The 21,587-nt window shown below is 41.8% G+C and overlaps 1 protein-coding gene across 2 annotated transcripts in view; it reads right to left on the reverse strand.

Moving 5' to 3' along the window:
- Positions 1–21,587, reverse strand: part of grik4 (glutamate receptor, ionotropic, kainate 4) — a 184,762-nt gene that overhangs the window by 26,734 nt on the left and 136,441 nt on the right. For both annotated transcript variants that reach the window (XM_058634603.1, XM_058634602.1), the window contains exons 10-11: positions 20,926–21,030; positions 2,890–2,997 (exon numbers count right to left, since the gene is read on the reverse strand). In XM_058634603.1, coding sequence (XP_058490586.1) covers positions 2,890–2,997; positions 20,926–21,030 — 213 coding nt within the window. The remainder of the gene's footprint in view (positions 1–2,889; positions 2,998–20,925; positions 21,031–21,587) is intronic.

Here is a 21,587-nt window from a genome sequence, read left to right on the forward strand (position 1 = left end):
CTTGCAGAATGTGGTTTTTATGAAAGGTAAAAAAAAGAAAGAAAGAAAAGGAAATCGATTGGCAGCACAGAAGAACTCTGCATCCCGAACACTGCAGAGTACAGAAACCAATCAATATCTACACACACACACACCTGCAGTGAGGAAACGTACCCCTGTCCTTACTGATGTCTTATTACTGCTGCATCTTTACAACAGAGACCAAACAAGAGCCGAAGGACACGGAGGCTGTCTATTGCCACTTTAGTGTTTGAAATATTAATGTTGATGAGACTGTTCACCTGCGTGACCTTGCCTCTGTGTTGACGTGCACAGAGCGGTGGCTGGTGGCTCTTTGTGTGCATCTCAGTAAATACTTGGGACGTATTTTACATGCGTTTAAAAGGAGGAGAGGGAGGCTATTTGTGGCGGTTGCTGTAATTTTGCAGAGAGGGAAAACGCACATGATTAAAATAAGACGTGCGGGGGGGGGGGGGGGGGAGAGAACACTGAGTGACTGAGGCTGCGATGACAAACAGATACAGACTCTGCCTGTATGCGACTTCATAAGAGAAGTGCTTGGCTTTCAAACCTTTTGCATTTTTCCAGAAGAACTTGCCAATATCTGGCAGTTATTTATTATTTTCAGTTGACTGCATGTTAAAATAGTGTATTAGCAATTTAAAATGAAGAAAAACAAAAACGTTTTATTTAGATGTACATGAACACCAGATTTTGCGTGTTAAATTTGAAATTTGAACAGTATAAAACCGTTTTTCCAACTTTCTCCTCCTTTTCAGAAACTACTGGAATTTTTCCGATAGCACAAACCGTCGCGTAATTACAGTAATGCAAAGTGCACGACTTTGTGCCAACGTGTCATCTGTGACACGCTCGCTGTTAAAGGGTTAAGAGTGCACAAAAAAAAAATATGCACAAATATGAATATACATGCACAGATGCTTCTGAGAGAGTATCTCTAAATACTGTAAATGCTGGTGCAGGCACACAAACACATAATGCCCCTCGGGTTAGTGCCACAGGTAAGGAGTTCTTATGAAAGCTTTTAGCTGTGGCTCATCTGCCGACACGGCAATCACACCATGATGAATGAGCTGTGATAGGCACTGAAAATTGCTCCTTGGTGGCTTCGGAAGTTTGGTCCAGGGACTCGGTATCTGTAAAGTGAAATCAAATCTCTGCGCTCGGCCAATTCTTTCTTTCACACCCTCTTTCTGTCGTGAAAATAATGTCTTATTACTAACCTCCCTCCAGCCCACACACACACACACACATCTCCATCCTCCCTTGTGCCTATCTCCTCCCGTGCGAAATGAACCGTTCCATGTGAAACCCAATCAGTCTCAATGAGACCAGTGAGTTTTTTAGTGGCAAAAACATGGCAACATGTCCTTTCTCTCATTCTCACAGGTTGCCGCTCAGAAAACACACACTGGGCCGATTGCCTCTGCTTACAAGCCACTTATATATCTTATATCTTCTTATTCATCATAGGAAGAAGAAGGAGCAGGAGGAGCTGGCCGAGTGACAGTTCTGCGTGCGCGCGTGTGTGTGTGTGTGTGTCAGATGATCAACAACAGTGCAGTGGAGGGAAAGATGTGAACGGTTTTCCACATTTTAAATCCATGCATCATCCTGTTTACAGTTATGGTTTCACAACTTGGCATGACAACGGTCAAATCGCAAATATTGATGCGACTATGTACATTTTTTATCTTGTCTACAGCCGTGATGCAGCATTTTGCACAAGTATAGCATTTGACACGCGCTCATCCAAAGTGCACACTTGCACGCGCAGGTATCTGCAGAGTGCAGTGGTCAGTATCACCTGCAATCAACAATCCAATAACCATGTCTATACTTCATGCAGCGATCAGCTTAAGTGTCTGTAAAGTTCTCATTTATTCTCTCCGCAACTACTCCAATCCCTTTGTTATGGACATCTGAGTGAAATATAAATGCTTTTGAGGAGAGAGTATATATGTAGGGAGTGCTCATCAGCGCTATCCCCGATGCATTTACAATTTAATGTGTTGAGACTACAAGAACATGCAAAACAAAGAGATTGTAAGGCAGCCAGGGGACGATAACGTCAGGCCTTTTACTGCTCCATCAAACGCGGCTGTGTCGCAGTTTCAAGAACACTGAATCTTTTTTTTTTTTTGCCCATTTTCAATTAAAACAAGAATTAAAGACAAAGTTGACCCGTGAGTTGGATAATTGACTGTCTTCTAATGAAACGTCTCAGTTGAGGTGAACACTTTCAAATGGCTAATTTCATGATGAGTTGTTTTAAGCTTCACTGGTCATTTGGTAGACTGCCAATTTAATCTTATTAAAAGGATTAGTATTTATTTATCAGTGTTTCAGGTACCTAATTCACTTGCTTTCCGTTGCATCAACAGACCATGGCATCTGTTCAAACAAAGCTGTCATTGAGGAAAACCGTCATTTTGCGTCGTATAGGCTTTTTAATTCACAGATAATTGATCATTAACGTGACGGTGATTAAGAAAATAACTTTCTTGTGATGGGTTTAGTACGTGAGGGTATATAGTGAGCGCTCGAGCTCAAAGGACCTATATTTACAAAAGAGACGGAGAATGGCTGACACGGTGAATTATTAGCTCCTGCTGTTGCACTGTGATGTAGTCTCATCAAAATAATCAGAGCGAAGAAAAAAACCATAAAAAAAAAAAAACCCCGCACAGCATCAGATCCTCTGATCCCAAGGGGACTGAGTTTGGATCTGAGAGTACAAATGGGTTTTTGATATGGTAATTGTCTGCCAGCCGCAGAATGTCAGCCACGTGTAGATTGGCCAAGAAGTAAAATGGCATGCACGGCGGTCACGTGCATACAGCGGTAGCACCGATGCACAGCACTTACCAGTATTGTCGTGATGGTGAGCGTGGTGTTGAAGAGCGTGTCCGTCACGTTGATTGATGGAAGCTTTTTCTCCATGGACAGTCCGTTTTCAGAGTGCCACAGGCCAATCTGCAAAGAACGCACACAAACACACACAGAGGACAACTGTGATGTATACAATTTTGAGGTGCTTAGTGTAACTGGAACAGTAATACATACGGTACATAAGTCCACACACTATGAAAAAAAGACTCACTATAGTCACTATACAGAAATAACAATAAAATGCTTTATTGCCTCAATTTGACCTTCACACAAGGCAGTACAGGACAAAGAGAAGGCAGTGGAAATATCGCCTTCGTGTGACACAAGGTGACAGGAAAAGGAAACGACAGCATGCATTTGGCTCCTTGAGGAGTGAGTACAGGGCATGTTTTCAATCTGAGGCAACAGAATGCATTCATTAAACCAATTACCGGCAAATCCTCTGGCACGGAGCCACATTCTCATTCTCATTACAGCTCGATTTGGGATTCACACCGCCACCACGACCACCTCACACAGTGTCTTTTCTTTAAGTCTGTCTCTGCCACCGCCATGCCATCGTTTTATTTCATTTCATTCATTCACTCAAGCTCAGTTGAGATGTTGTAGATATAATTTGCCTCTTCCCACATTCAAGTACACATTCCTCTTTAAAATCCTTGGTGATTCATATTTTCTGAGCTTGAGGAGCGTCCACGGCCTCTCTTCTTTTTATAAGGTCAAAATACCAGTGACAAGAAATCTTTCTTACTTTCTACCAGTGTAGTGGTTTAGTAAGATTTGGTTTGGTTTGGTAACATCAAAGGAGTAAACATCTTTCTTTTCTTTATTGAGGTAATTTTAGGAGATGTTATTTCAATACATGGAGGGATTGCACTTAATCAGAAGATAAATCTAGGTCTGTAGAGCTAAAAATACATCTTTATATTATTTTGTATCATCTTCATTGATGCAATTTCTTTTGTTCAGATTTAATTTATGCAGGTATGAGGTCGTCATGCCCACCGTTTGCACGCAATGACACTTTTTCTTTTTCACATTTTAATCACACATCTGTCATCGACCTTGTTATGTAAACATTACCAACTCTATCTCCAAGAAACAATTATCCATTATCATAAAAGTCATTATGAATTGAGGAGTAAAGGGAGAATGTAGCACCTACTTAAGCCTTGATAGTGTGTTGTTGCATTTGAATCCATGTCACTAGAAGATGGTCAAAGAGACGAACTGTTAGATCAGTGACTGAAGTCTGATAAAAACCTGGTCATTCATCAGTGTTTCAGGGATAAATTGCCAACATTCTCAAATGATTTCAAGTCATTCAAGTTGATCAGAGTAAACTTTTAACTGCCTCCAAAGCTGATAAAACAAAAAATCCAACAGAGAGCACCTGAAATAAAAGATTTCCTTTGACAGTGTGCCATCAAAAAGACACACAAATGACTACAGGCACACAAACCCCTCGCACACAACATATTCCACACTTTGCCCGACAATCACTTGTCGGAGCCTGTGGAGGCAGAAGTCTGTGGCTTGGCTGAGCTCAGCAGGTGTCAGCAAAGGCCCCGACTGTGGGGGTGACTGAGAGGGTAATGGAATGAGGCAACTCCGTAACTCCTGCCCATGAACAGGAGGTGGAGAGAGAGAGAGACGGATACAAGGAAGCTGATGAAGCACAAGAAGCCAGAAGAAGCACAAGTTGCCGTGGGGGGAGCAACTGTGGTTGGTTGAGTCATGTAAAAGGAAGAAAGACGTACACATCAGCCTGTGTCAACGCATGCTCATGTGACACTTATCAAGTAGACTAACAACATTGAGTTGTTTTTTAATTGCTTTTATTACAAGACTTACTGCAACAAAAGAAAAGGTAGTCCTCCCGTGCAGCACAAACAGGATGAAAAGATACCAATAGTGTCTCGGGAGTACAAAAACACCAATAAGCAACTAATTAAATTGATGAAATATTAATAAGCAGAGAGCCAGGAAAGAACATCAGTAATCTTGTGTTGCTATTTCCCTCGAAGCCTAGTTCATAATCAGGTTGTGCAAACTCTCATGTGAAGGGAACCATAACCATTGCATTAATCTTGGGGAAGCACTAGCTTTAAGCTTTTACATACAACCTCATTATGTGAACAGCACAAACCCAAGGCTCTGTTTGCTTCATGAGCGTTTACCATAAAGAGAGGAAGCTGCATGTTGTCATACACCAGGCTACTTCAATTAAAACAACTGTGCAGCCTAAGAAACTCTAGGCTGACTCTAAGAAACCTAGATTACCAGTGAATACCGTGCTCTATTTTATTTTCCCGGAAACAGCGAGGGCAGGAGAATGTTTAGTATTAGAGGTGCAAAAGAAATGATTGAGAATGAAAAGGAAAGATGCAGGAGAATGTCAATCAGTAACTGACTCGGTGTGGGGAAGTGGAAAGTGGAAAGGAAATCAATGACAAAGTATGAGGCAGAGCATGAGGCGCAGATAACAAGAGAAAAAGGCGGCAACAGAGACAGAACATGTGGACAGAGAGAGGGAGAGAGAGAAACACCGTGTGAGGGATTACCCGTAGGTTCATTTTTCAACTTGGAATTACAGAACATGGTAAAGATTAGGGTGGCTGCTCACTGGAGCGTCCGGATTGGCTGAGTTTCTTGTCAAAAAATGCCGTGTCCGATGGGGCGTGGCAAACCTGCACTGTGACGGACACAATCCGTCTTATATGAGGGAATAGCAACCATTATCAAACATAATGTCATACCGTGCACTTAGACCCAGGCTTATGCATTTAGGTGTCACAGTAATGGAAACGAGTCTGAGTTCAGAAAGTGTGCATTGTCGCTTGTTTGTGTTTGAAAAGCGAAATATCCTCATAGGCCTCTGGAGATGGACAATTATTGTTCTTATAGCAAACATTACGTTGCTTCAGTTCAGGGAAAGTTGATGTAGTTTCTACCCACTAGGGACTATTACCACTTATTGAATCAGCAGCTAGTGTTAAATGGAGGAGAGTTATAAGTAGTGTGCACCCATGGTGCCTAACAATCAACAAATTGCTCAAATGACAAGCAGAGCCATTGTATTAATGTGTGTTTGCATGTTTTCTCCAAGGAATAATGAGCGGGGAAATGTGGCGACTTTTAACAGATGCTCTCTCTGGTGTTACTCATTATCAGCAGAAAAGAGACTAATCAAGGAAGCGCTGTAGGCAGACTTCAGGGTCTAGACATACACAGGTGGTGGTGAGGGTGGTTGGCACTGCTATACACTAAAGAGAGAAACGGGGTAAGCGCACATCTGTGACTTCAGTGCTGATTTACAGATTGTTATGCTTGCAGTATTCTTGCAGCCACTTCCTGCTGGTCTCTGAACCTTGGCAGCAGAGTGGATAAAGATGTATTTTCACACCTTTAAAATATCTTTCTTCAACGGCCAAAACTGTGCACTCAGCTTAACACACACACACACAAATGCATCACGGTCATGTTGATTTGGTAAATCACTGCAAAGAGAGTGGGTGCACTCATTATTTTGAATTATGGCATTGCGCCTTTAATGGTCATAATGAGACACAAGCGCTGGGTTTGAAAAAAAAACAAAAAAAGGTCATTAAGCTGTCGGAGTGGATCCTTAAAGCAGCGCTGCTGCGTGTTCTCCATGTGCTCCATCCCCTGCAGAGCAGACAACAAACCGCAGATGCCCTTGCAGTCACAATCACAGTCCAGCCTGTCTGCTACTGACCGTCTGAATATCTTCATCTACTAGGTCACGACTTTGTGGTCGAAATATTAAAGAAATAAAGGACAGACCGCGATCTCTATACTTTTTCATAGACTAAAATATTAGGGGGCATGGTAATGTGACAGCAGCAAGACGCCACCAAAATGTCTAAGTACAAACACTTTCATTTTGGCTTAAAGTGTATTTCTCAAGCTCCACTGGAGGAATAATGTCACATTCAAAGTCTCCATCACAGAAGTCTCGGAACTGATGCAAACTTTAATGCAAATGTTGAATAATAATTAATTTGTAACATTATGAAGCGAGGCTTTATGGAACCGCTGGATGTTTGAAGTACTGGGTATTCACAGTCACAGTTGGGGCCAGGTCACACTTTCCGGTCAATTTCATCATCTACCCTGATCGTAAGCTGAAAACCACGAGCACACCTGCAGTTTGAGCATGCATGGACCACACAGGCTGACTGTGCGTGCATGTTTCGGTCGAAAGAGACAACAAAGAAGAAGGTAACCATGGAAACTTGCTTCAGGTTATACTGTATGAGGAAGTCCACCCAGTACCAACAGATGTACAAGTCAGCACAATTAAAATAAATAGAAGAACATGCGGGCGACTTCTTTTAATATCTATTAAACGATCGATTTTTTATTTAATATTTATAAAACGTTTAATACGATGCTTAAATGAACCTCAAAACGTAACGAGGCAAACTGCAATGCTGTATCAATGGTAAAGAGTGAGTAATCAGACTATAGTGGTTATCGTTGCTTGAAAAACATCAATTCTTTCTGATGGTTGTAATCTCTTTTCTTTTAAAGGGCAGCATTAGTAATCACCTATGTGGATCCTTGGACTATGAAACTCATAGTGCTGTATGACCTTTGTATAAAACTGGCTTCACTGCAACATTGATACATTTATTACTTGGGTATTTTATTTTAAAATATATTTTGATGTGTTTTTATTTCAGATAAAATTAGACTAAAAGGGGGCCACGCGGTTGGTGTAGTGGTTCGCACTCTTGTCTTTGCAGCAACAAAGACACAGGTTCACGACCCAGTCTGAACACGGGACCTTTCTGCATGGAGTTTGCATGTTCTCCCCGTGTGATGCGTGCGTGGGTTTTCTCCGGTTTCCTACCACAGTCCAAAGACATGCAGATTTGGGTATTAGGTAAATTGGACACTCTAAATTGACTGTGGGAGTGAATGGTTGTTTGTCCCCCTGTGATGGACCGGTGACTTGTCCAGGGTGTACCCCGCATATCGCCCTATGTCAGCTTAGATTGGCACAGCAGGGCAAAGAGATAGAAGATGGATGGATGGATAATAAAATTAGTCCCACATGGTAGTGTCGCGTCACAGCAAGGCCATCGTTTCAAATCCTGGTTCGACAAAGAGCCTTTCTGTGTCGAGGTGACATGTTCTCCCCGGCGAGACAAGGCTTCCTCCTTCCACAGTGCAGTGTGGGGTAAGGTAAATTGGAGATTCAAAAGTGACATTTGAGTGCAGATGTGTCTTTATGTTGGCCCTGTGATTATGGCCAGATTCCCCCAGGACCCGTAAAGGATAAGCTGTAGATCATGGATGAATGTGTAAACTTAACATCATTAAAAAAAAGAAAGAAAGAAAGAAAGAAAGTAAGCGCTGCATGAGTCCGATATCAAAAGTAATGCTTTAAAATATCTAACAAGACTATTGGGAGAACAAGCTCATGAACCTGTCTGTATCCAGAAGTGAGAAGTGAAAGGATCCCTCAGGTCTGTGTTTTTCCTGTATAGACTCATATTACATTATATCAAATGTCTTGGTAGAAAACTGTGTAGACTGATAAAAGAGACACGCAGAGGCAGACTTGCAGGCACATGGGCACAGGGGCACTCAGGCATATACACATGAATTTGCATGTACAGGCATACTACACACATACACACGCAGCCTTACACACACAGAGGAACACACACACACACAAAACCAAGCAACAGATACGCAGCCTCACCCAGCCTTGAAATCCGTTAAGACTGGGGGCTTTTGCAGAACAGCTCATCCATTCTGCTTTTGATCTATTCCCCATCTCCAGCCTGCAAAGAGCAAACTGAGAAAAACAAAAGAGGAGAAGGGACTGCTGTATGTCTCTGGGAGACCAAACAAAAGAGAGTGCCAGAAACACACAGAGGAAGCCAGTGTGTGTGCGTGTGTGTGTGTGTGTGTGTGTGTTCACTTGTGATGTGAGTCTCTGCATCAACAAATTCAACATGAATTTCCAAATGTCATCAAAAATTCCGGAGGGAAAAACTGATCAGATTGATGATTAGGATAAATTGGATTGCAGTAAATTCTTATTTGGTCCCATCCAACTGACCCGTTGTATCAATATACAGAACTATTTCACACACACCACAATATGTGTAACACATCCATACTTTTTTGAGAATGTGTATTTGCAAAGAGTCTGTCCAGATTAGGGTTTGGGTTTGGATCACAGTCAGGAAGCAAGAAAAAGTCAAAACATCTTGGAGCAGAACATGTTACCGTTGAGCTAATGTGATTTAGAAATCACGTCGCTCATCTTTCCTCCAGTCTCACACGTTTAAATAACGCAGCTGACAGCCTCCATCGCGGTTACGTCCCTGCTACGACTCTTTGTGTCTGTATGCATTTAGAGGCAAAAGAAAATCTGCCAGATTACATTAGTTTACATAATCCCAGATCCCTCAGCCCTCCTTCTCACGTCTGGCCAGGCATTACGACATGTGATTAGCATTCACCCACGTCGCAGGATGAAAATGAGAGGAGAAAGAAATCTAACAAAATGACCCGAGTCTTCCCGTTGCCAAGAAGTTGTTTCTTTACAGAATTCATCGCCTCTCTGACCTCCAGGAGCGTCTGCAGCACTCGGGACATTTATTTTAGAACAGCGACAGCTTTGTGTGCAATAAACTGGAGGAGACAACGCCGCTCATAAGCCAATCTGTGGCTCTGTGACGGAGTATCACTGACACGAGCAAGAGGGCACGTGTCTTTTAGGCTGTAACTAAACATGAGGCTTCATATGATCCTGATGTTTTATTTTTAATTCTAATTATTGGGAGTTTGACAAAAGAACACAGCGGAATGTAAATGGCTGCATCTGTTCAAGTTTGTTAAAACAATAAATGACTTTGTAAAGCCACTTTTTTTAGTTATACTGTATATCAATCTTTTGATCTGCCACAATAATGTAATAATGAATTGAAATGAAAATACCTCAAATTGAGGGCTTTTCTAAGTCATTTTTAGGTGTGATTAAAAAAAGAGATTAATTAATTACAGATCATAATTAATTAATCGCTCAATTTTTTTTAAATCTCTTGACAGCACTAAATATAACAGAGTGATAAATGTAATTTACATACAATAATTGGCTTCACCATGGAGGACTGAGCATATGTGACGTGAGGAGGCAAGGGAGTGATATTGAGACAATACTGACTTCACACATATAAAGCGGAGCTCCCAGACACTCTATAGCAAAGGCTTAAAATCTGTACTGGAAAAGGCACACAGCACATTCAGAATGAACGATCGAGATATTGGGTTTCGAAAAGTCACTTGTTCAAGGTGAGAGGATGATCGCGGGAGGTTAATTTGCTCTGACACGCCGCAGCAACACGCTGCAGTCCCATCGGACTGAAACATGAACTTCACACGGAGTTGAACATGAGCACAAACCATCTGCGACAGCAGAGCACTAACACAAGACGCACTGCATCGCTGATGTCCTCTTGTGCTTTTGAATAATTATCGGGTTACGGGTTGTAATGAATACGATATTCAGTAAAAGTATATATAACACAGGAAAAAAGAAGAACTCCCCTGGCTTCATATTCCCTTGAGCTCGTACTTAAAGGTGACAGCACATATATGTTAGTTATGGAGGTCTACTTACATATATTAACTTGTTTTCATGCTTATAAACCAATTAATCGCTGCAAACGAGCCAATCAAAATATCTCCTCACTGACACTCTCTTCAGCCGCGCTGTTTCAGACCAAAACCACACCCCCAGAACGTGGACTGTGTTGTGATTGGCCAGCCAACGAGAGCTTTCCCACTGTCCTGTGATTGGCCAGGTACCTGGAAGTGACGTAATTGGTAGGCCAGCTCTCAGATACACAGCTCCCCCTCTGGCACGGTGGATGCTCTGCATCTCAGCAGCTACAACGAGAGTAGTTCTTCTTCTTCTGCGGTTGAATGTACGCAACCGGATGTGCCCGGACTAGTGCCCGCACCGGGAGGCGCTACGGTGGTGAGAGGAGTGGTGAGGATTTCTGATGACATCATCAGCATAGGGAAGTGCCGATCCGCTTCGCAGAGCCCAGGAAAACAATACAACACTATTTTCTCAGCAGTGGCTGAACTGTTTGTTCTGAAACTTTAGGGTTTCATAAACGAGGTAATGACGCAGATACACACACAAACGCAGCGTTAATTGGAGCTTCCGATCTATGTGGGCTTTAATAAAATTGTATTTAAAAGTGAAGTAATACAGCTGTTATATCACTACTGTTCTTTCTCACTGCTGGCAACTATAGCAGCATTCCAAAAAAAAGTCTTCCACAAATATTTATTAGTCTATACTTCTTTTGTTGACTACCAGATTAAATACTACCAAAAGCCCCGTTTCTTCACAAACAGTTCACCGGCATTTCATACATTTTGCAGCACAATTTCACTTTTTGAATGGAGTTTTCGACCGCGATGAAGGCCGGCCACCACACATTCACGGCAAAATTCAATATACAGAATGCAAACCTATGCACAACGCCAGAAGAACCTTGTTTGAGAAGGGTGATCTGGAGCAAACAGACTTCTGATTCAAAGTGACACATCTTTGTATTATTGTTTCCAATGAAAAAGTTATAATGGACATGCACTTTCTAGATGGAAATACATTTAAACCCGGAGCTCCATCTCCAAACTTACACTAACTTTTGTGGCAGTAGCTGAGGCAGCAGCACCTACGTATAAGCCCCCATACGTCTATCAGACCTAGTTAAGATGCACTCATCTCTGCTAGAGCCTGAGGCAAAAACAAAGATACAAACCATGTCTTGATGTGCTGAGCTACACTGTGATGCTATGATAATGTCCTTCAGTAGAGAGAAAAAAAGGTGTAGGCAGTCTTCAATATGTCAGCCTGCTGTGCACCATCTCCCCCACAACCCTACCCGCACACACCTTGTTGTACCTATTAATTCCATCCCTCTTTTCCTCACATTGCAGCAGCGGAGAAAGTAATGCATTGAGTGCATTTGCACCCACAGCAGCAGGAACAGCTAGAATAATAGTGGTCTGAGAGACGGGGCGGGAGCAAAGACAAGAGGAGGGGAAGAATATGGCTGCAATAAACACAGGAGCGGTGCTCACAGGAGATAAATAAATCTGATAGAGAAGAGAAAAGTCTGCAACGATCATTTGACTCAATACTAAATGAAAGATCCATGTAAAAATTATTTTGGTTTGTGGACAAAACAAGCCATCATTATTTTGAGGTTTGGGAAACACCCATCGACATTTTTCAATATTTTACAACAACTAATCAATGAATTGAGGAAATAATCACCAGATTAAATCAGTTAGGAAAATAATTGTCACCTTCAGCCATAATGCAAGCTACTGAGGATATATATATATAAAAAGGATCTCCTCTCTCATCACCTCTCGTCCTCCTCTCCACCTCTGAAGATCTTAACAAAAAGACACATGGGAATGTCTTGAATAATTAATCAGGTTGCAGATTACGTTCATGTCTCACCAGACTCGTAATCAGAGTATGGATTGAGTGAATAATAATTTGATGATATCTCATGTCGTACCGATCAAATTGCAGTTCCTTGATAGAAAATTCACAAATAACAATTCGACATTTTGTTCAAATCATTTAAGCTCTCAACCACATTTGCAGCACATTTTAAAAAAAGTTCCCTCAAAGCGTTTTTTTTTTGTGGGATATCACTTTCATGAGAACGGCACGGATGGACGACCCAAAAACTATTTGGTGGCCACAGCTGTCGCCAGCGTGGAGGCATAAAACGCAATCTGGCTGTGAAATGTTCACATGATAATTGAGGAAATTGGAGAGGATGTAACACGACAGGTCTGGATCATTTACCAGTCTATTGAGGATCTCTTCACAAAGATTTACTGTGGAGTCACACAGAGGCACAGGCCGACGACGTTAAAAAGTCTCGTCTCCAAGGTTTGAGACGGTGTAACGCAATCGACTTTACATCAGATGACCAAATTATTTGCAGTGTGGTTGTTGCTGCCACAGAACTCGATGTAATGTTCTGTAGGAAATGGGGAAAAACTAAAATGAATTTGATTGCAGTGTTGAAGGCTAGAGTTTTCACTATCTGAGCTGGAAATGTAATCAATCTTTTGTATTCACTCTTAATGCTGCCGGAAATCTAATCTACACTAATAAAAACTAATGGTATGGTATGTATGTGTGACACTTGCTTTCTATTTCAGTACATCTACCACAGGCTTAATTGGAGAGCCAGCACATTTGCCAAGGGAATAATTCTATTACTGGGAAGTGATAGGAAAATCACATTTTCAAGTTATGTTGATGGGATTAAGGGAGCAAAATTTGAAGACGCCATTAAAAAAAAAAGTGTGCCAGCTTCACAGGACAAGTGGTACAATCTCCGTTAAGCCCCAGTCACCAAGACGATAACTCAAATTCATCGACGAGGTAGTTCAGCTCATTTCGCCACTAACGGGTTGGGAAGAACAAATGATGTGTGCGCTCGAAGGTCAGAGGGAAATCTTTTCTTGAGCATCGACTTTTTGTGAAGCACCTGTGGAAATGATAATGAGGACAATTTGCTTTGAGTCATGCTGACATTGGCCTTTAACCTTTTTTTCCACTTCTGGCCAACTCAGCTGCAACCTACTCAAAACCCACTCCACACTCCACGCTCCACGCTCCACGCTCCATCGCCTTTTAGAGCCGCAGAGAGGTGGTTTTCATACAGAAGGGACTCATTGAATGTACTGTAGGCCGCAGCATTTTTATGGCATATTTCATCAATTATTCTACACTAAAGCACAGATACCTGACCCAGTATCAGGTCATATCATCATTTGACATGGAGACAGAGTTCTTTCTGTCAGTACAACGTCGTTTTTTTTTATTGCTTGACTGAAAATACAGTGTAAACATTTAATAAATGAATTTTTAACATGCAAAAATAAGTGATCAACTTCAAAGTTTCTTTTTACCAAAACACATTGAACACAACACACAGGCTACTGAAGCCCTCTACATTGGATGCTTTTCCTCCACAACAACTCAAAATATATAATATATATAACGGTTGGATTAGTTATCAGCCGCTACAGTTCAAGAGTTAATGAAGAAGTGATTGACGTTAATGGTGAGTTTGAGTGTGTATCTGTGCGTGTGTAACGATAACCTTTGGCATATGCCTTAATTGTAAAAAAAAAAAGACTGCATGACAGTCAGGCAAGTGGTTGCTAGCCTTCAGCCTTCAATCACAAGCTGAAGTGTACTTGGCTTGGACAAAAAAGTATCGGATGTTTGTTAGATTTGGTTAATTTAACATCTCCGACTCCATCTGGTTTGGCCATAAAAATGCGGCCCCGGCCACATTCAATTCCGCACCTCGTCAAAACCGTTCGCAATTTCTGACCCAACCTGGGGGAGTTTGGAACAATCACAGGGAAGTTCAGAGAGAGTGTGAAAGAGAGATAGATAGACAGACAGATAGAGAGCCACTCTAGCACCAACAACAACTGCCAATGCTGCAGAGAAACGTAAAAAAAAAGAAAAAGGAAAGAGCCTGAAAGGGAAATGGACAACAAATGCCATAAAATACGTGTCATTATTGGCAGAGACTTTCAAAGGTCATCTGTTGCTTATGAGGCAAATGTGTCTGTCCATTCTTATCCGATGAGAGGAGCTCAGGACTGGGAGTTAAAATGTTTAGTATGTATTTTTACAAGCAGCGAAAAAAAAAACCTCAACAATCAACCATTTTTCCAGCGAACCTTCCCACTGAAGCTGAAAGTGCCTCTACTATAAAATTTAAAATAACTGCTAAATATAAAGAATGTCCATTACATTCAAGCCATTGCCACAGGAGTTCACGCAACACTATCAGGTCCTTCTCCTTATACCATTCCCGTGCTGTGCTGCACACAGGAAGTGATTATTCCACGTCATGACTGACAATAGCAAGCATGACGACTGCAGGCAGTTGGAGTATGCCTGAGAATGCCGAGAAAGAGCCCACACAAAAGTTTCACAAGTGGATTCTATTGGTAAAAAAAAACACCTGGATATTCAGCAGTCTGACACGTTGTGAGATCATCTCAGCATACATCAGGTAGAGGTGCTGGCAGTGTTTTGATAACTACTCACAATTCCTCAGGGGACAGAAGAGAGAGAGAGAGAGAGGGAGAGAGAGAAGTTTTAACAATAACATAGATGGGCATGTGTGTCTTTATAAACACGCTGTGTATACCGTTGCATCCTCTCCTCTGTGTGCTCACACCACACGGTGTGTTGTGCTGTAACAGACACCAGCTTGCAGAAGGAAATGCAGTAATTACTTTTTTATAGCATGCTCCAATTAACAGGCAGGCTGCTGTCACTGAGTCCCATGTAGAAAATGAGGGCCAGTGTATGAAGGCTTGTGTGTGCTGTAGAGAGGCCGCACTGCTCTGTCAGTGTGTGTGTGTGTGTGTGTGTGGTGGTGTGCTGCGATGTGGTTGGCTGGCAGAGTGCAGTGTGTTTGTTTTTTTCTGGAGAAGACTTGTGCCCCTGCTGAACATGCAAAGATGGTCGTAGGCTTATTGTGTGCGACTGTGAGTAAAGCCAAGAAACAGGACGCGGTGGCTGGTGTACGGACGCACACACACACACACACAAACAAATGTACGCTCAAGTATAAACATAAAAACATCACGCATTCAAATTAAATCACGCAGCCGCACGAGTCAGCGCTTTACTATCAGAGAAAAAGTGAGGAAAGCGTTCATACTTCTTATCCTGCTGTAATCGACTCTAACAACAGGGGCTTGTGTCGGGGAACTGCTGGATGTTCCTGGAGAGAAGAAAGCAGCCCGTGTGTTCACAGGAACAGGTTGAGTTATATTAGCTATTTGTATATATCCAGATATGTTGACTGTTTTATGGCGTAGCCTGGTGTTCTCACCATCTGGAGAATATACACACACATGCACACACATACACACACACAAACACAATCCAAAGACAGTTCTGTGCATTCTTTTATCCGGCTCATTATAACGGCTCGTGAAAGGAAGTATAGCAAAAGAATATGGAAGATTGCAGCGCATTCTCCTAAAATAATACGAGCAGTCCATGCAAGAAGAAGAAGAAGAAGAAGAAGAAGAAGAAATAATAATGGTATAGGGTATGAGGTGGGCCGACAGCTTAAATAGTACAGGTCAAAAAACGAGCCCCAGCTGTTATTTGATAAGCAGAGATATTGCTTTACTCTTTCTAGTTTAATAGCTTTGTCTCTACTGTTTTATATTAGTTTCTGTTTTCTCCTCTCATGCACTCTTTCTGTCTCATTTCATTTCTGCCTGCCATCCTCTTGTCCTCTCGCTTCATCGATCTTTTCCTTCTCTCCGTGTCTCTCTCTCTCTCTCTCGCTCTCGCTCGCTCTACCTGGGGCCCCGCTCTCCTCCTCTATGGATACGTTGATGGTAACAAGTGCCAGTGACGACGATGCCAAAAGACTCAATTAACCGTTGTGATATCTAGAAAAACTACGGACTGGCGAGCCTCATGTGGAGGATAAAGCGGTAGAAGATGGATGGATGGATGGATGGATGGATACCGGGAAGCAGAGAAATAGAGCTTTGCACTCATATACTTGTCATTGCTGTAGCCCCTCAGGACTTCTACGGAACGACCGTCCAATCACAGACAAGATTCGATGTTTGTGACGTCAGCTTCTCAGTAAGGTAATTCCTGAATGGCTGAATAACATCGGAAGTGAAAGTTATCTTGGCAAACGTGTCTGAAGCACTTTTTTGACACATCTACAGCCATAAAATCAAAATAAATCCAGACAGCCTGATTATCATGATGGTGCTAAGAGGCTTAAAAAATGAATTACTCTGTATCTTTGGTGAAACATTATACGTCGCTATACTTTCACATTTACGGTGAGTAATTCTCAGTTTTACAAATTTCACAAACATCTTCAACACAGCAGCACAGACGACGGCGACGCCAAAGGGTAACGTCATCATTAATGTCACGGTTGTGGTCGCTCCACTCATTCCTGAGACTGAGGATCTCAGAGTGAGAGTGACCTTTAACTCTTTGCATATAAACTCTTCACAACTTCATCATGTTATCCTATGAAATTCCAGTCAAAATGACATTTGGAGTTATGATGCTGAACCAGATGCTGGACAGAAAAAACTACTTGATTGATTAATAATATTAAGGTGTTTCACAAAAATTCTAAAACATGTGTAACTCCTGATCCTGTGTAGCATGAGAAGATGAGTTGCTCACTTTATAGCTCCAAATCTTTAGCTTTCAAGCATAACCAACGATTCATATATGCAAATAACGGTTGCATCCAAGAAGAAAAGGCAAGGCATATCTGGTGACTCGTGCGCATTACTCATTACAGTAATGCAGAACTGCTGACTAAATAGACGGACAGATGAACGGAAAGATAGATGACAGAGTGTGTGATATGTGTGCGTGTGTGCGTGTGTGCGCGCGACAGTGTAAAAAACGTCGGCTAGAGAAATTCAATTTGTGACAGTTATTGGCCGTAGAGTGTGAACTCCTGAGGAGCTGATGGTTACACATGTGAGGAGATCTATAGCACAGCCACAGGGCACCAGATGAGGAGATGAGAGGATAGCGGGTGATGCTGAGTTAAGATGTCTCATTGCTCAGTCTCCTGGCAAAGTGTTGGACGGAGGTTTTAAGGAGGACAATTGTGTTCCTTTTACCGGTTGCAGTCTCAGATTCAGATTCAGAAAACATTATTTAAACACATGGGGCAATTCAGGGGGCAAAGAGCAGCACATTGAAGGATGCAAAATAAGATATTGAGGGAAAGTGCAGTGGGACACAGAGTCTCTACTCTATTTAAAAAGAAATAAAATAAAGCATAAACACGGCTGTGGGTGTTGGCTGTGAGACAAGGCCCTCGCACCTCCAGTGTCTGCATGACTGAAGCAGCCACAAGAAAAACAGCCAGTGGGAGGTGTAAACAAAACAAACAACACCCCCCCACTCTGCTCCTCATCTTACACCTTGCCTCTCCCCATTAACAAAAACTGGCAGGGATGCTTTCTAATATTGTTGGTTAGAATCAACACATTAGGCCTGATAGCATTATCCTCGTGCCTCTGGTCCAGCGCCAGTGTAAAGGTTGGACACAGGAGCCAAAGACAAGGTTATGAAACGCCGTCTGACTCTCATCGACATTGCTGGCTGACCAGGATTCTCAAATAAACTGTGAATCCATCGTCGCACAGACTGTCTGCGTCTTGTCTGAGTCCTACGACGACAACAACAACTACATGACAAAACCCCATATGTGGTTATCCACTGCAGTCGGGCGGTGACAGTCGGACTGTGGATAAGTTAATATATAATAAGGTAAAATAAGATTACATAATCCTTTATGCATCCCACAGTGGGGAAACGTACATTTAACGCAGTGATCACAGAAAAACAACTCTCAGAGCTCCAGTCAAACGCACATTATAACTGTCAGGGTAAAAGACAGGTATTTCCAGGGGAAATACAAGTCTCGTAACAGCAGAACACAATGGCATACAGTCAAATAATTATAGTAATAACTTCAGATCGAGCACCAGACTAGGAGACGGAATTTTGAAGTGCTGACATTTATAAGAAACAGAGCTTGAAGAGCAGACTGTGTGTAAAACGGTGTAAAGTCACGTAACGTTGCAATTTTACGCGGCTTTACATGAAATTGAATCAGCAACATGAGTCTTGATGGCGGCTGATACTTGGAAAAATGGGAATAATTAGTCTATACTCAGATTAGTTTGGGAGTGTTTATAGAAGATGCAGAGAGCTCACCTATTGTGCATCTGTATCTCACACCGGGTTAGACGTGTGCCCTGCAAAGCATCTCCACACCGTCATGAAACGCATGTGCAAATTACACGGACAATGTTTTTCCACTGGAGACCTATAGAGAGGATATATATATACGTATGCACGAGAGGATGACATGCTTTCTCACGTTACACAAGATTAAACTGGGCGAGCAACACTAAAGATTAATCTGTGAAACCAACCACAACAATGAAACAGGTAAGTGTTTCTTTTATATTGTGACAGATCTTTCTCTCTCTCTGTGTCTGTCTTTAAACACACACATAACACTATTTGCACTTATCTCATCCAAACACTCCCCCCTTTAAATGTATTTTCTGCATTTCTCTGCACCAATCTTATTTATCCTCGGTTTCTTGATATCACACACTGGAACTAAAGTTGTTTTGTAACTCATATCAAAGATGAATCCCCCGGTTGAACAGCTACAGCAACAAAAGTAAACACAACCACAGCCACGTTGATCTACAACTCTATCACTCAGTGATTCAAAAAGGCACCGGCTTCTTTTTTTGCTGTTGCCTCCAAACTCTTCCAACCACCTCTCATATACTAGCTATACTTCTTCAAGCTGGCAGATCAACCTCTGATTTTTATTGCTTTAGATAGTTCGGCTCCACTGAAGCACTTGTGAAAGGAGAGCGTTCTCAATGTCTCTGCTTCACTAAACTCTTACTGGTTCTACATCGGGAGTTCCGCAGAAGTACACGCAGAATTTACATTTTTTACAATCATGTCTTCATTTAGAAAGGACATCACAGACAACTACTTGGATTAGGAATTATATGTACGCCATACAGAATCAAGCAGAATAGGCAGTGTTTCTGGAAATCAGACATACTCTGCTAATCCTTGACATCCTTGGCACAGCACCACCAATCTCTGAACAGCATGTGTACACGCAAGCACCAGACAGGTAATCTGTTGAAAACCGGTTGTCACTATTACTTCAATGATTTCACTTTTTTTGGAATCCTTGAAACATGTTTGATCCATAAAATTCAGAGAAGGAATTTGAAGCAGTGTTCTCTCATGTGAAACGGAGGCAGCTAGACCTTGGAGAAGACCAGAGATTTCAGAGATTATGCAGGATTGCTCAGATTATAGCCTAAAACACCTGTATGTTGAGAAACACAGGTAAAACAAGATTATAGGACGCTGGAAATCCCAGCAGCCACTGAGGCAACACTGAGGTGACTGATATGGATGAATGGTATGCTCAAATCCCTGCTGATACAAACGTCAGTAAAATAAGTTTGAGGTTAGAAAACATATCTTTAAATGGTGAGTAAAGATTCACCTTCAAAGAGACAAAGATTTTAAACATTAAAAGAGAAAGAAACAAAGCCACTTTGGCAACAGGCGACAGGTCACTTAATTACTGATCAGTCATTTGTGACGTCTTTAAAGTCCCAGAACTGAAATTGCTTTTGTTGGATAGTTGCTTCTTTGTTCTGAGAATCAAGATTTCAGTTTCCATGGACATTTGTCCTTTACAATGTGCAAACAATACTTTCTTTACTATGAAAGTGTGGACAAATGACACATGATTTGGGCAGAGAGACCTGTTGACCTGTTATCGTTTTGTGACGTCATCATTTACCGCCCGAGTTTTACCTAACCTTACTGGTCGACCTGACCACATCTTTTTTTTTAGCCAGGATAATTAAGAACACCCGCATGGGTTTAAAAGAAATAGCAAAACATTGTCAATTTCCTCTTTAATTGTGTCCTCTGGCACCAGACGCCAAGTAAACAGCGTTATAATAGACCTCCGTGCTGTATGATCCACTTTCCTCTACATCACTGCTGTAGATACGACCACGAGTAACACCATACTGGGATCAGGAGTATGCTGGGATGCCTTTTGCTTTGCAATTTAATTGAACAAGTGTTAACGTAAAGAGAAAATGGAAGAATCTTCATGGGTCACCTCAGAAATACTATTACATAAAAACATACTATTTATATGTTAATTCTTTTGAAGCGATCAAATAAACTTGATGCCGTGGGAAGGCTTTGCTGAATTCATAGCGTGTGTGTGTGTGTGTGAGAGGTGTGAAGAACGTGATACAAACATCTGTGTGCGACTTGCAGTCACGTACCTGCCTCAGGCCCTCCTTGCTATTCTGCATGATCCGCAGGACGTAGTTAGACCGCTGGCCTTTGCTGTTGAATTCAATGTGGCCTGTTAGACCTTCCAATTCTACCTATCCAACACAGACAGAGCAATATGTTAAAACACACACACACACACAAGTATCAAAAGCACCTATTACAGATTTGACTTCAGGCTATGACACTACTGAATATGCACCAGCCTTTTTCAAATGTGGCACATTTATAATATAATAATATAAAAAAAAAACAAGGCTATAACATCATCCATTTACAGAAAAATAGGAGAACACAAGTCACAATCTAGCGTTTACCTATAAACCAATCACATTCATCCTATTAGGAAAGTCTCAGTACAATGTACTGTGACCTAATCCACAGAGAGTATATCTTTAAAGGGGATTAGTGTGCAATCTATACATAGTTATCAGCTGTCTTTGAAAACATCCATGCTCTGAAGCACAGATGGTTCTCAAACTTATTATACCAAGCACCACCTGAGAAAATACCGAGCTCTTGAAGTAAACACCATCATCACCAACGTGAGTGGAGCAAAGTCAGCTGCGGACTCTTCACAGGAGGCAGATTTATTCCCAATAAGATCATTATCTCTCTCATCGTCCTCCTCTTCCTCACTTCACACACTGGT

This window comes from Solea solea, chromosome 7 (assembly GCF_958295425.1).
Source record: "Solea solea chromosome 7, fSolSol10.1, whole genome shotgun sequence".
Taxonomy (NCBI): Eukaryota; Metazoa; Chordata; class Actinopteri; order Pleuronectiformes; family Soleidae; genus Solea; species Solea solea.